Genomic DNA, 16486 nt, shown 5'->3' with positions numbered 1-16486 from the left:
CACGTTACGTATATACAGCGCGTTTAGAGATGTCCGTATCGGGGTTAAAACTTTAAGGTCACTTTTGGTCAAGAAATCATTTTTGTTACCGATAGTAGAGGTATATCACGTGAAAGATGAACCTGTCTACTTTAATGTGGTGCCAACCGGACATCCTAGTAGGCTCCATAACTAAAGTTAATCGATTTTGAAGGGGGGGGGAACAACAAAATAATTTTTTGGATCATTTTGTTACCGATAATAGAGATATAGCACGTAAAAGAGGAAACTTTCTACTTTAATGTGGTGCTAACTGGACATCCTAGTAGGCTCCATAGATAAAATAAATTGATTTTGAAAAAAACCTTTCTTATTTATGCACTAATTGAACAACACACTCGACCGCAGCGTCAGTTATAACAAACACACACGACCGCAGTTGTAGTACTGTGTGTCATGTCTTACTGTCCTCATTTTCTTAGAGGCTGCTGTTAGTGTCTGCTCTTAGTGGCTGCTACCTCCAATGAGGCCGCGTAAGAGGCTTATACGAAGCTACACTACAGTACGTGTGTAAACAACGATAACTTGAGAAAGCGACAAGGAACACTTTGGTACTTCTTTGATTGGGAATTGAAAATTAAGTCATCTCGGTGGCAGCGGAATACCGCATTTTAAATCATAATGACAGTTAAATGTACCCCAGCATTAACTTTAGTTTTATATTTGGTAACGTTCGCAGTTAGGTCTGCAAACTCTGAGTGTCCAAATGGGTGTGAATGTCGTAGCCGCCCCAGTCAAGTCTTTCCAACTATATCGTGTAGTGGATTAGATGTCCTACCAAACCTCCCGAAAGAAGTATCAGACTTGTGAGAAGATTTATTTTCTATTTCCGAATCATTCCTCCTTTTGGAAAGTTCGAATTGAGTTTATAGATGTGTATGATCTAATTTTAGGCTTACCCTTGGCCCTAGTACTACCAGTATACAAGGCCAAGTTTTAACGTTTCTAAATTCTAGGCGGATTGTCTGAGGAGACCCAAAATTTTGTTTGGACAACCAAACTCTTTTTTGGTGGTCGTCTCGCATATGACCTGCTAACATCAAATTTAGATTGCATTGTTTACCGAACAATCCTTAAATAGATAAAGCGATAAATTTGTACCCCTCCTTGTCATGTTGGAATTACTAAAATGAAACAAAGGTATCAGAGTTTGAAGTCTCCAATGCTGGTATTCTCTCCTGCACTTGACATATTGGTCAGTTTTCTGTTATTTTGCTACATGTTTTGGACAAACCATTTTTTCTGTTTGAAAAACCAATAGGTAAGCCCTGGTCGTCCAAGGGACTGTATAACTGCATTAAGCAACAGTTTAAGAAACAGTACACAAATCGAAGCAGTTCTTAATGGTTTAAAGCTTAGCATAAAACTGAAAGTACAATTATCAAGATTGTGTGTTTATTTACATACCACACAATGGAGTTCTTACAGTAATTGATAAGTTTGTGTTTTAATAAAAGAATGGCTAATGAATGATGCTTCAGCATACTGAATATTCAGTATATACTTACAGAACAACCTTTCTGTTGTGCAGAACTGTACATAAAGAAATTAAAAATGGGGTTCTTGAATAAAGAGTAGTCAGGTTTGCAGAAGTAGTAAGCGAGGATATATATATATATATATATATATATATATATATATATATATATATATATATATATATATATATATATATATATATATATATATATGATACATTTAGTTTATAAATGCATGTATGTGGGATCTAAGTACTGTTGTTTGTGATTAGGGATGACTTAACCAATTATTCTTGCATATTATATCTTCAGAACCATAGTTGATAGCCTTATCTCTGAGATTCCACCTGGTTACTTCAATCAACGCTCGTTAACTGATCTGTAAGTATGAACATTATTGTAATTAAAAGGCCAGAACCGCCAGATACCATCTGGTTGCTTCAAGTTCTCATTAACCTACAGTATATTTACTAAAAGGCCAGATACCATTAACTTACAGTATCTGTAAGTATACAATATAGTCAAATACCTCCTAAATTATTTCTTGCTGCAATTTCTTACACATGTACCATTTGGTCAAAGTTGCAGTGAGTTACTCTGCGTACTCATGTACAACTAGCTAGTATATGCCTAGCACTACAGGAACCCTAGTGTTACAGAAACAAGGCTACCGTTGTAGGTATTTGTGCTGATGAATGTTCTTGGAATTGTTTGAGACAAAATAGGATTACATTAGCTGCATGCATAATGATTTATAGACTTGTTTTACGCTGGTCATCCCTTTCTTTTCTTGGAAGAATAATTCAATTTCGAACTGCACAGACATTTTCCAACATTGTGCATGATTAAGCGCCATGTATCTGCCTAACCTTGATTTATAATACAGTAGTGATGATGCTATAATTTTGTACAGTATGCTACAAGTATTAGCGATAATAGTGGCGAGTGAAGCTTTCGCCACAATCGCCAAATGTCGAGTACGTTAAAGATAATTGTCAGGGCCTGTATAACACGATACTATTTCTCTTTTTCCCGCAGAAATTTGAGCAACAACGATTTGGAAACCATCAGCAAGGAAAGTTTTGAGTATGTTGGATCCTTGCAAAACATGTGAGTGAGCCACTCTGGGTTCATATGAAGTTCATTTATACAGTATTGTAGTACCCATTATCAAGTATGGGTAGATGCTGTATAAATGAACCTGAGAGTAAACTAGCTATGTCCATGTAGAGTAGCCATACTGTACCCAGTATGAAGTATGGGCTGATACTGCACCTGAGAGTAAACTAGCTACAGTAATCATACTGTACCCATTGTGAAGTATAGGCAGCTGATACTGCAACAGTTCTAGTAAACTTGATATTCATATAGAGTAATCATACTGTATCAATTATGAAATATGGGCTGATACTGCACCTGAGAGTTAATTTGCTATATCCATATATAGGAAGCATACTGTACCCATTATGGAGTATGGGTAGATACTGCACCTGATAGTAAACTTGCTATATCCATATGGAGTAATCATACTGTATTCGTATTGAGTATGGGCTGATACTGCACCTGAGAGTAAACTACTGTAACTATGTCCATATAGAGTAATCATACTGTACTCAAGTATGGGCTGATACTGCACCTGAGAGCACACTAAGTACTGGGCATAGCTGTGTTCATAGCTTTTCCATTATACTGCGTTCCCAGTTTATCATCATTGAATAATACTGGACAATAATATACTTTATCTTTGGCTCAGTAGACTACATGTACTTACTGTGCTATATCTCCATTTCATATGATCTAGTTTCCTTTCAAATGTTGAATTCAGAGAAGAAAGGAACTGCTTAAAAAATCTTATCTGAAAAACTTGTTCCTAACTCGAGACACTGTCGTTTTCCACAATTGCAGGACGTAGTCATATCTAGCTTAATCCTTTTTGTGTAGAAATCCAATTTATTGTTTTCTGTAACCAATTTTTATATATTATTGCTATAAAAGATGGTACATTTTTCTTATAAACCATGAAGTTTGGACATGTAAACCTAAATACTTGTTAATAAAATAGATTTCTTTTAAAGGAATATTATTCCAGAATGTATTATTTTATCTTTGTCTACATTTTCCAGAGACCTCTCAATGAATCCCATTGTGTGTAACCAGGAGATTGAGTGGTTACAAGTCTGGCGTAAATCCTACCCTAAGAATGAGGTCATCGGTAACTGCACAAATGGAAACACCATTAGTAGTTATCTTGGTAAGTACATTATCGAAAATAAAATAAAAAAATGAAAAGAAATTTGAAGAGATATCTGGATTGATGACATAACTTATAACAATAATAAGTTTAATCTTTAGAAGGAGATGGTTGTGGGCTTAATATTAAATTTGATATTACAAAGACCACTTATAAACCAATGCTATTGAAACTGTGGAGCCCAACCTCTGACCCCATATTAGGTTGACAAACATTCATGTTGGGTTGCATGGCCTTTCCAGAAGTCTGAAATTAATCCACAGCTTTTTGAGCTTGTCGATGAAAATCAATGAAGTTATGTTTTAATCAGCACAAGCAAGTTTTCTCTGATGGTTGGGGTGGGGGGGGGGGGTGGGAAGGAGGGTCCTGTGGCTTTGAGGCTCAATCCATGTGAATGGTCCTCGGTCATCTACCTAAACTTTTACAGACTACTGGTTTAAATCTGCTTTTAAAATGAATGATTTTTTGATTGAAATACAGTCTGCTAGTGTTTGAAAAAAGAATATACTCTTCAAAACAAGATAGGTAAAATGAAAGTTTGCTGAGGTGACTAGCAGACAGTATAGCTGATGCTACAGCAGACCTCATTGAAGTTGCTAAGTACTAGTGTTTGCAAGGGGTAGCTGGGTACCCGCCCGGTGCGATACTACCCGGTTCCTAATTTATTACCCGAATATCACGCAAAGAGTGATTTTTTTTTTGCAAACCGATGGTTAGGCAAGATTTTCCTATTGACTAAGTGTGGTGTTAGGCTACCATGTGGTCGAAGATAACAGCAATAACGAAAGTGTCCCATGGATATATTATAACTGTGTCACAATTTCAGCTAATAAACAGATCTATGGTGAGTCTAGATTACTCCATTGACTTAGTGTGGTGTTAGGCAATCATGTGGTCTAAGATAACAGCAATAATAAAAGTATTCCATGGATACACCTATGTATTTGTGAACATGAAAACATTGTCAGTGGAGATTATAATTCATTTATTAAAGCATCCAATATGTAATTTCCTGAAAATCGTGATACACGAGGGTAAACAATTTACCAGGTACCCAGATACCCGATGGGTAATGGCTGTCGGGTACACGGTTCCCAATTTTTGGACCCGTGTAAACACTACTTAGTATTGAAGTCCTATTGTGGAGGTTCGTTCATATTATGACAATTAACGTCGCTGTGTTTTATACTAGGCACATGATTCAGTCGGAGAGATTGTAATGGATCCCCATTAACAGGGCACCACTGCTCTGATAGTAATCATGTGATTCAATTTGAAGAGAAATAATAAACTTAGATAGATACTTGTAGCAAGCCACAACATACTGTTTCCAACAGTGGTTCCTTGACATAGATACAGGTAGTGAGATCAATCTATGATGCATCTTCATTAGCATAGATATGCATAATAATTTCCTGTTCAGATATAAATTTTGTCAACTTTCATTTTCAAAATGCCACTTGGAGTTAAGCGGCACAGTCTATATTTCCTTTGAATTGTTTGCAATGTCAGCATCTTAGCCTTCAAATTACCACTACTGTAAACTACCTACGTAGTGTACATATGTGTGCACATATGTAGTTTGTACAGTACACATGTCCATTGATACTTAGTACTGTTTTTGTAGCTAATATGTTAAACTCACTGATACTTGTAAACATCTCCTTCTGTACTGTAGCTAATATGTTACACACACTGATACTTGTAAACATCTCCTACTGTACTGTAGCTAATATGTTACACACACTGATACTTGTAAACATCTCCTACTGTATTGTAGCTAATATGTTACACACACTGATACTTGTAAACATTTCCTACTGTACTGTAGCTAATATGTTACACACACTGATACTTGTAAACATCTCCTACTGTACTGTAACTAATATGATACACACTGATACTTGTAAACATCTCCTACTGTATTGCAGCTAATATGTTACACACACTGATACATGTAAACATCTCCTACTGTACTGTAGCTAATATGTTACACACACTGATGCTTGTAAACATCTCCTACTGTACTGTAGCTAATATGTTACACACACTGATGCTTGTAAACATCTCCTACTGTACTGTAGCTAATATGTTACACACACTGATACTTGTAAACATCTCCTACTGTACTGTAGCTAATATGTTACACACACTGATGCTTGTAAACATCTCCTACTGTACTGTAGCTAATATGTTACACACACTGATACTTGTAAACATCTCCTACTGTATTGTAGCTAATATGTTACACACACTGATACTTGTAAACATCTCCTACTGTACTGTAGCTAATATGTTACACACACTGATACTTGTAAACATCTCCTACTGTATTGTAGCTAATATGTTACACACACTGATACTTGTAAACATCTCCTACTGTACTGTAGCTAATATGTTACACACACTGATGCTTGTAAACATCTCCTACTGTACTGTAGCTAATATGTTACATACACTGATGCTTGTAAACATCTCCTACTGTACTGTAGCTAATATGTTACACACACTGATACTTGTAAACATCTCCTACTGTATTGTAGCTAATATGTTACACACACTGATGCTTATAAACATCTCCTACTGTATTGTAGCTAATATGTTACACACACTGATACTTATAAACATCTCCTACTGTATTGTAGCTAATATGTTACACACACTGATGCTTGTAAACATCTCCTACTGTATTTTAGCTAATATGTTACACACACTGATGCTTGTAAACATCTCCTACTGTACTGTAGCTAATATGTTACACACACTGATGATTGTAAACATCTCCTACTGTATTGTAGCTAATATGTTACACACACTGATACTTGTAAACATCTCCTACTGTACTGTAGCTAATATGTTACACACACTGATGCTTGTAAACATCTCCTACTGTACTGTAGCTAATATGTTACACACACTGATACTTGTAAACATCTCCTACTGTACTGTAGCTAATATGTTACACACACTGATGCTTGTAAACATCTCCTACTGTACTGTAGCTAATATGTTACACACACTGATACTTGTAAACATCTCCTACTGTACTGTAGCTAATATGTTACACACACTGATGCTTGTAAACATCTCCTACTGTACTGTAGCTAATATGTTACACACACTGATGCTTGTAAACATCTCCTACTGTATTGTAGCTAATATGTTACACACACTGATACTTGTAAACATCTCCTACTGTATTGTAGCTAATATGTTACACACACTGATGATTGTAAACATCTCCTACTGTATTGTAGCTAATATGTTACACACACTGATACTTGTAAACATCTCCTACTGTACTGTAGCTAATATGTTACACACACTGATGCTTGTAAACATCTCCTACTGTACTGTAGCTAATATGTTACACACACTGATACTTGTAAACATCTCCTACTGTACTGTAGCTAATATGTTACACACACTGATGCTTGTAAACATCTCCTACTGTACTGTAGCTAATATGTTACACACACTGATACTTGTAAACATCTCCTACTGTACTGTAGCTAATATGTTACACACACTGATGCTTGTAAACATCTCCTACTGTACTGTAGCTAATATGTTACACACACTGATACTTGTAAACATCCCCTACTGTATTGTAGCTAATATGTTACACACACTGATACTTGTAAACATCTCCTACTGTATTGCAGCTAATATGTTACACACACTGATGCTTGTAAACATCTCCTACTGTACTGTAGCTAATATGTTACACACACTGATGATTGTAAACATCTCCTACTGTACTGTAGCTAATATGTTACACACACTGATACTTGTAAACATCTCCTACTGTATTGTAGCTAATATGTTACACACACTGATACTTGTAAACATCTCCTACTGTACTGTAGCTAATATGTTACACACACTGATACTTGTAAACATCTCCTACTGTATTGTAGCTAATATGTTACACACACTGATACTTGTAAACATCTCCTACTGTATTGTAGCTAATATGTTACACACACTGATGCTTGTAAACATCCCCTACTGTATTGTAGCTAATATGTTACACACACTGATACTTGTAAACATCTCCTACTGTATTGTAGCTAATATGTTACATACACTGATACTTGTAAACATCTCCTACTGTATTGTAGCTAATATGTTACACACACTGATGCCTGTAAACATCTCCTACTGTACTGTAGCTAACATGTTACACACACTGATACTTGTAAACATCTCCTACTGTACTGTAGCTATTATGTTACACACACTGATACTTGTAAACATCTCCTACTGTATTGTAGCTAATATGTTGCACACACTGATGCCTGTAAACATCTCCTACTGTACTGTAGCTAATATGTTACACACACTGATACTTGTAAACATCTCCTACTGTATTGTAGCTAATATGTTACACACACTGATACTTGTAAACATCTCCTACTGTACTGTAGCTAATATGTTACACACACTGATACTTGTAAACATCTCCTACTGTATTGTAGCTAATATGTTACACACACTGATACTTGTAAACATCTCCTACTGTATTGTAGCTAATATGTTACACACACTGATACTTGTAAACATCCCCTACTGTATTGTAGCTAATATGTTACACACACTGATACTTGTAAACATCTCCTACTGTATTGTAGCTAATATGTTACACACACTGATACTTGTAAACATCTCCTACTGTATTGTAGCTAATATGTTACATACACTGATACTTGTAAACATCTCCTACTGTACTGTAGCTAACATGTTACACACACTGATACTTGTAAACATCTCCTACTGTACTGTAGCTATTATGTTACACACACTGATGATTGTAAACATCTCCTACTGTATTGTAGCTAATATGTTGCACACACTGATGCCTGTAAACATCTCCTACTGTACTGTAGCTAATATGTTACACACACTGATACTTGTAAACATCTCCTACTGTATTGTAGCTAATATGTTACACACACTGATACTTGTAAACATCTCCTACTGTACTGTAGCTAATATGTTACACACACTGATACTTGTAAACATCTCCTACTGTATTGTAGCTAATATGTTACACACACTGATACTTGTAAACATCTCCTACTGTACTGTAGCTAATATGTTACACACACTGATACTTGTAAACATCTCCTACTGTATTGTAGCTAATATGTTGCACACACTGATACTTGTAAACATCTCCTACTGTATTGTAGCTAATATGTTACACACACTGATACTTGTAAACATCCCCTACTGTATTGTAGCTAATATGTTACACACACTGATACTTGTAAACATCTCCTACTGTATTGTAGCTAATATGTTACACACACTGATACTTGTAAACATCTCCTACTGTATTGTAGCTAATATGTTACACACACTGATACTTGTAAACATCTCCTACTGTATTGTAGCTAATATGTTACATACACTGATACTTGTAAACATCTCATAATGTACTGTAGCTAATATGTTACACACACTGATACTTGTAAACATCTCCTACTGTATTGTAGCTAATATGTTACACACACTGATGCTTGTAAACATCTCCTACTGTACTGTACTGTAGCTAATATGTTACACACACCGGTTCGAGTCACTCCCAGATTAATGTATGTTGTCCAGTTACAGAGTTGAGTTACAGAGATTAGAAGAATTTTTTTCAGGAAAATGTATTATTACAGATGTGTGTACAGTATGACAGGTCTAGCAATGTGTATGTCTGGGTCATTGGAGGCAATCTCCTTTTAAGTGTTCAGGGTTACAGTCTTGTATTACAGTTGTATAGTATTACAGGTCTAGCAATGTGTATTTCTGGGTCATTGGTGGCAATCTCCTTAAATGGGTTCAGGGGTTACAGTCTTGAAACAAGTTGCTCAAGCCCAGCTGAGTAATTGTATGTATGTCCATGTCTGTGTATCTCCTAGCAACAGTATGTCTGGGTCACTGGTGGCAAAGTATTGCCAATGGTTAGCATATATGAATAATGAATATATGAATTATGATGTAGAGACCTGTTTCTTTGGGTCCTTGATAGTGAGACCTATGTACACTTTCATTCCATTCTCAAAACCAGTTTAAACTTTAAAGGGGTCATGATTTCTGGATAATGGTAATATTTCTTTTTCATTTCAGATGACAAACCAGGTGCAGCTTTCACAATTTCCTTGGGAGATGATGATCTTACCTTTGGAAGGGCCTGTGAAAGCCTGTACATAGCAGCTACTGCGGATTCAGCAGCCACAAGCGCAATGACTTACAGTAAGCAATGAAATCATAATTAGGAGCTAGAGGACTACTTGACAAACAGATGATAATCCCACTATTAGTGTGACGTATCGTTACTTGCATTTTAAAAGTTATATTCGCTGGATTCGACCTCTTAAAAAATGTCTGAGTCTGCTCAGCAAAACGTTCGTCCCTGCAGTCCTCCATGAACACGTGCACACTGTGGGCCATTGGAAGCCTATGTAGTGATATATGTCTATAATGTGCACGAAAGAAAACTCAACATGATGAAACATGGATCTAATTATACACAACAACCAAATGCTGTAGACTAGTTTCCATATATGCTGGCCTAGACATGTATATGTATACTGTACTAAGTACTACCTTATATGACATGTCCATAAACAATGTCAGAAATCAATGTTAACTAAAACGAGTGCCTTGAAGGAAAATGGAGGAATAACAATACTGCACTTTTGACTGATGTAATTGAGCCCCTTAAATACTGTAGAAAATAATACATAGATCTCTGCATCACAAGAACATGCCCTTAAAAGGCCTTTTAGTTGCTAACAACTTTCATGAACATATTTCCTAAGTTACCATTAACAGTTATCCAATTTTATTAATTTATTCAGGTGAACAGATTTTTTCCTTTTCCCCAACCTCTATCTCGGCAAGTCGGCCCAGCCCGGGCCATTTCCGACCCCTTGTCCATTACTGTATGAAAATAACTTTCAACGGAATGTCGATTAAAAAACTTCAAGGGCTACTTATGATGATGTATGAAGTAGTTACATATAAACGTTGCACAAACAATTTTAGTGAAGCACATGGTCAAAGGGACAGCGAAAAATGTATGCCAGTTTGCAAGGAAGAAATTACTGTGGTATGAATTGCAAATTTTACTTTAGCAACTCAATGTGGAGAGAACAAGCATACTGTGAGATGAATTTTTTTATTTCAGTATCAAAGATGTTAAATTCACACAAAATTTGTAAATTGTCTCAACTCATAACATTTTGTGATCAAAACAGTTTTTCAAATATTAGGTGATATTCTTAGAAACAGTTCAACTACAACTTTTGTACCATGAGCAATTGTCAAAAAAAAGCAAGGTCCAAGTTATGATAATTGAATGCACACATATAATAACCTGTAGCATAAAAATTACCTATCTCTACACAGGGTAAAGTAACATACAAGTAGTTGCAATTCAATAACATGCTTTGTGTTCATTTAGTACTGCAGATGCCAAATGTTTGCAGACTATGGGTAAGGGGCTATTAACCAATCAAATCACTGGGAATTTGGAAAACACCATGAACTATTTTTAGCATGACAATCTCTGTCCTGGAAATGTTGCTAGTTCCGTTGTTGGAAGCCTCGCAACTTACCATTGATTGTTTATGATGTATTTGGTTTCAAACAACTATAGGATTGGAAGAAATTATGGTTCACTTGAGAAGAAAGAAAGAAAAATGTTCATTCAAGAAGGGGTTTTGTGTAGGACTAGTTGTGAGTGTGTGTACTTGGGGTTTGTTTAACCAAAAAAAATTGTGTTTGGGGCAGGACTCAAAGCAATTTTGAAGATATTGTGTCCCCAGCTAAAGCATTGCGTAATGGATGCAGAATCCTGCGTTCACAATGCTGTATTGTTTAGCATTTAGCAGTCACCTCTGCAGCAAAACTATAACTAATTTCAATAAGATACGGGATTGTCTTGCACAAATATTGTTTGACATCAATGTTATTTGACTGTTTTGGTATCTTGGGCAATTAAAATGACTTCTAATGCTATGACTGTACTTCCTACAAAAATACTGTTTATTTTGGAGATTGTGCAAATGGTAAAATTGTCTGAATGTGGAGCTATTAATTACAATTAACTTCAGCAAGAAATATTACTTTGTTGGCATTTAGAAGGATATTGTTTCCATGTTTCTCTGTCACTATAGTGGTTTATAGGTATAGGCCTAAGTGTAGGCCAGGTATCATATTTCTTGGGTTCACATGGTTACCATATTGCTTGGGTTACCATATTTCTTATGGGTTGAAACAAAGGACACTGTATCATGAGGGAGGGGTGTACAGGTTCTTACCAAATGGTGTCATGTTTACACTTTTCACTATTTACACAGTGTTTACGTATTAAAGGGTGTGAAGACTTGCACAAACAGAAACATCTAATGATGGTAATCTGAACTAGTTTCGAATGAGGTGTACAGTAACAGAAGTGTTAAACACCACCATCGATCCCAGAAAATACACACACAGCTTGCTACTGTCGGTAATTAGACACTAGTGTACAGTCAGTACATACAGCTGTGGTCAATACTCACCCACAGCACAGTATACAAACGATACAGCGATGGACATCTCAGGTCCAGCTAAAGATAACAAGGTATCACATTTCCTTACTGTACTGTCTGCATTTGTAGCGACACAAACAAAACGTCACTTGCAAGCAACAGAAAGTTAACTTTTTCAGATGGCCGCACGCGGTTTTGGGCGAGTCTTCAATGCCTTTAAAGTGATTGTAAAGCAGTAATATAGGCTGAGCTCTGTCCTATCCATTATCAGGGTTTACTTACCTACCAGATGAAGGAAGTGAAGGTGATTTGGAGATTGATGATGATGAAGTTACCTTACCAGCTGGAGCTGATTCAATGGTGATCAACGTTAGGGTGAATGATGGTGGTAGTGCAGGCGATCCTCAAAGGTCATATTTGTTGGTTTTGGTGCCAAAAAGTATCACAGCAGTGGGAACAGAGATGAAGATTATTCTAGAAGATGGTGAGTCTCCTGTTAACATTCAGAAAATCTAGCTCCTACAGTAGTTTTTTTTGGGCAAAAAAATTTATAAAAAGTGACCAATGTACTTACTTCTTGAGCAGTGTGCATGTAACCACTGTGCTAATATAATTTATGTTCAGTACAGCTAGAACAAGAGGTTCAGATGCAATAGCAGATAAAGGCATAAATTAGCATATCAACACTGTGTATAGCAATGTGTGCACTAAATAATTATTATATTTGTACGAGTTGCCTTAAACTTGCACTGCAGTCTTTTTGCACATTCTTGTATACTCTTTGTACCAACTGTAATTAAATAGATTCTGGGAATTGTGGGCTAGATCCAGTTGTTAGTTCAACTTTGACACTGGCAGACAATGGGAGGACTTCAAAGTCAGGTGCTTCCTGCTCTGTCATTATAGACTAAGGAAGCAGTTCCACTACAACCTCAGGTCATGTGGAATGTGAGCAAGATCCCCCAAATATGCAGATTTTCCCTCTACATGCCTGCAATTTGACAGTCTCATGTATATGTCCCATGTAATCCCATGGCGTCCTGAGTCAACAGCATTCCTATAACCCTGGCTGATGGGTCTCTTTGGGTCTGAGCCTAGGAACATGGACCCTGTTCAAGCTTCCCTATGTGATCGCATTCAGCTTGTGACCCTAACGATGACCCTAGCCCTAGGGACACCATGACAGTTAGAGTAGTCTTAGACAATGATCTTTGGCACTGCTTTATGTCCCCAGCATAACCCGAATTGTACCTGAGAAGTTATAGTTTAATGTTACAAACTGTGACGTGGTAGTGATTGAGTCTGTTATTGAACCCATTACTGATTGATACTGCACAGAGGTCTACTTGGTGAGAAGTGATCCCTCATCTGCCCCAATAGTTACATATCTGCATCATGTCAGATTACATTGGGAGGAATACTGTATGACTATGAGTGGCCTGAACTGACTTGATCCAAATGGAAGAAAGATGGACGTCACTAACTGACATGTTGGTGTTGAGTTATTGGTGGCTCCAGCGACATGCCACCACTCACCCTGGGGTATAAATCTACACCTGAAGATGGGGGGGGGGGGATTATCGAATCCAGATTTGGTCCAAGGAAAGGGTGAGGGTGCATAACCCACTTGAGATCTTTCCAAGTAAAGGTGAGTCTTATCCCACATTCATGTTAGCATTGTAAGAGGCTCATTTTATGAGCTCGTTATGAATAATGTCCTGCTTAAATGGTTATAATTGCCTTAAACATGATGCAAGTACATTTCATAGGCTTTATAAACTTGGTCAATAGCAGTTATACTCAACAGTGGTAGATAGTAAGCTGTTGCTAACTAAAGCCTTGTTTCTTCTTTACTAGGTGTTAGCACATGCTCTACAGTTCAAACCACTGTCAGTCCAACAGTTCAAACCACTGTCAGTCCAACAGTTCAAACCACTGTCAGTCCAACAGTTCAAACCACTGTCAGTCCAACAGTTCAAACCACTGTCAGTCCAACAGTTCAAACCACTGTCAGTCCAACAGTTCAAACCACTGTCAGTCCAACAGTTCAAGCCACTGTCAGTCCAACAGTTCAAACCACTGTCAGTCCAACAGTTCAAACCACTGTCAGTCCAACAGTTCAAGCCACTGTCAGTCCAACAGTTCAAACCACTGTCAGTCCATCTACAATGCCACCTACAGAAAAACCTAAACTGTCAGGAATTTCAGGTAAGAAATATACAGGAATTTCCTTGGATTTTGAACACACTGCATGATGGTGTTAACTTGTTATGTGTATTGCAATTCATGCACACAGAAATGGTGTTCACTTTACAATTTGATTGGCAATCAAGCACCCTATATGTTGTCGAGTGTATGTGATTTGATTTCAGTTGTTAGTTCAACTTTGACACTGGCAGACATTGGGAGGACTTCAAAGTCAGGTGCTTCCTGCTCTGTCATTATAGACCAAGGAAGCAGTTCCACTACAACCTCAGGTCATGTGGAATGTGAGCAAGATCCCCCAAATATGCAGATTTTCCCTCTACATGCCTGCAATTTGACAGTCTCATGTATATGTCCCATGTAATCCCATGGCGTCCTGAGTCAACAGCATTCCTATAACCCTGGCTGATGGGTCTCTTTGGGTCAGAGCCTAGGAACATGGACCCTGTTCAAGCTTCCCTATGTGATCGCATTCAGCTTGTGACCCTAACGATGACCCTAGCCCTAGGGACACCATGACAGTTAGAGTAGTCTTAGACAATGATCTTTGGCACTGCTTTATGTCCCCAGCATAACCCGAATTGTACCTGAGAAGTTATAGTTTAATGTTACAAACTGTGACGTGGTAGTGATTGAGTCTGTTATTGAACCCATTACTGATTGATACTGCACAGAGGTCTACTTGGTGAGAAGTGATCCCTCATCTGCCCCAATAGTTACATATCTGCATCATGTCAGATTACATTGGGAGGAATACTGTATGACTATGAGTGGCCTGATCTGACTTGATCCAAATGGAAGAAAGATGGACGTCACTAACTGACATGTTGGTGTTGAGTTATTGGTGGCTCCAGCGACATGCCACCACTCACCCTGGTGTATAAATCTACACCTGAAGATGGGGGGGGGGGGATTATCCAATCCAGATTTGGTCCAAGGAGAAGGGTGAGGGTGCATAACCCACTTGAGATCTTTCCAAGTAAAGGTGAGTCTTATCCCTCATTCATGTTAGCATGGTAAGAGGCTCATTTTATGAGCTCGTTATGAATAATGTCCTGCTTAAATGGTTATAATTGCCTTAAACATGATGCAAGTACATTTCATAGGCTTTATAAACTTGGTCAATAGCAGTTATACTCAACAATGGTAGATAGTAAGCTGTTGCTAACTAAAGCCTTGTTTCTTCTTTACTAGGTGTTAGCACATGCTCTACAGTTCAAACCACTGTCAGTCCAACAGTTCAAACCACTGTCAGTCCAACAGTTCAAACCACTGTCAGTCCAACAGTTCAAACCACTGTCAGTCCAACAGTTCAAACCACTGTCAGTCCAACAGTTCAAGCCACTGTCAGTCCAACAGTTCAAACCACTGTCAGTCCGTCTACAATGCCACCTACAGAAAAACCTAAACTGTCAGGAATTTCAGGTAAGAAATATACAGGAATTTCCTTGGATATTGAACACACTGCATGATGGTGTTAACTTGTTATGTGTATTGCAATTCATGCACACAGAAATGGTGTTCACTTTACAATTTGATTGGCAATCAAGCACCCTATATGTTGTCGAGTGTATGTGATTTGATTCCATGCATGCAGAGTATGGTGTTAGGTGTAGAATTGGGTTGGAAATCAAGCACACTGAATGGTGTCAAGAGCACAACTTCATTGGCAATCAAGCACACTGAATGGTGTTAAGTGTTTACAATTTGATTGACAATCAAGCACACTGAATGGTGTTGAATGTTTACAATATGATTGGCAATCAAGCACTGAATAGTGATGAGTATTTACAATTTGATTGATAATCAAGCACACTGAATGGTGTTGAGTGTTTACAATTTGATTGATAATCAAGCACACTGAATGGTGTTAGGTGTACATTTGATTGGCAATGAAGCTCACTGAATGGTGTTGAGTGTTTACAATTTGATTGATAATCAAGCACACTGAATGTTGTTGAGTGTTTACAATTTGATTGATA

The 16486-nt window shown here is 37.4% G+C and overlaps 1 protein-coding gene across 1 annotated transcript; it reads left to right on the top strand.

Annotated features, from left to right (window-relative positions):
• Positions 1-283: 283 nt before the first annotated feature.
• Positions 284-16167, top strand: LOC139971603 (uncharacterized). Its single transcript, XM_071978227.1, has 8 exons — positions 284-845; positions 1830-1898; positions 2556-2627; positions 3641-3768; positions 9892-10017; positions 12571-12783; positions 14157-14507; positions 15699-16167. Exons 1-8 carry the CDS (start codon positions 661-663, stop codon positions 15974-15976), a joined length of 1422 nt encoding a protein of 473 aa, XP_071834328.1. The 5' UTR covers positions 284-660; the 3' UTR covers positions 15977-16167.
• The last annotated feature ends 319 nt before the right edge of the window (positions 16168-16486 follow it).

The sequence above is a fragment of the Apostichopus japonicus genome, chromosome 8, assembly GCF_037975245.1.
Source record: "Apostichopus japonicus isolate 1M-3 chromosome 8, ASM3797524v1, whole genome shotgun sequence".
NCBI classification, from domain to species: Eukaryota; Metazoa; Echinodermata; class Holothuroidea; order Aspidochirotida; family Stichopodidae; genus Apostichopus; species Apostichopus japonicus.
Note: the sequence above shows the minus strand (reverse complement) of the source record. Positions and strands in the feature narration are given on the sequence as shown.

Coding starts and splice junctions, on each gene's coding strand:
- LOC139971603 (XM_071978227.1), top strand. CDS start 661: ATGACAGTTAAATGTACCCCAGCATTAACTTTAGTTTTATATTTGGTA. Junction 10,018..12,570: donor CACAAGCGCAATGACTTACA/GTAAGCAATGAA, acceptor ATCCATTATCAG/GGTTTACTTACCTACCAGAT. Junction 12,784..14,156: donor GAAGATTATTCTAGAAGATG/GTGAGTCTCCTG, acceptor CTTCTTTACTAG/GTGTTAGCACATGCTCTACA.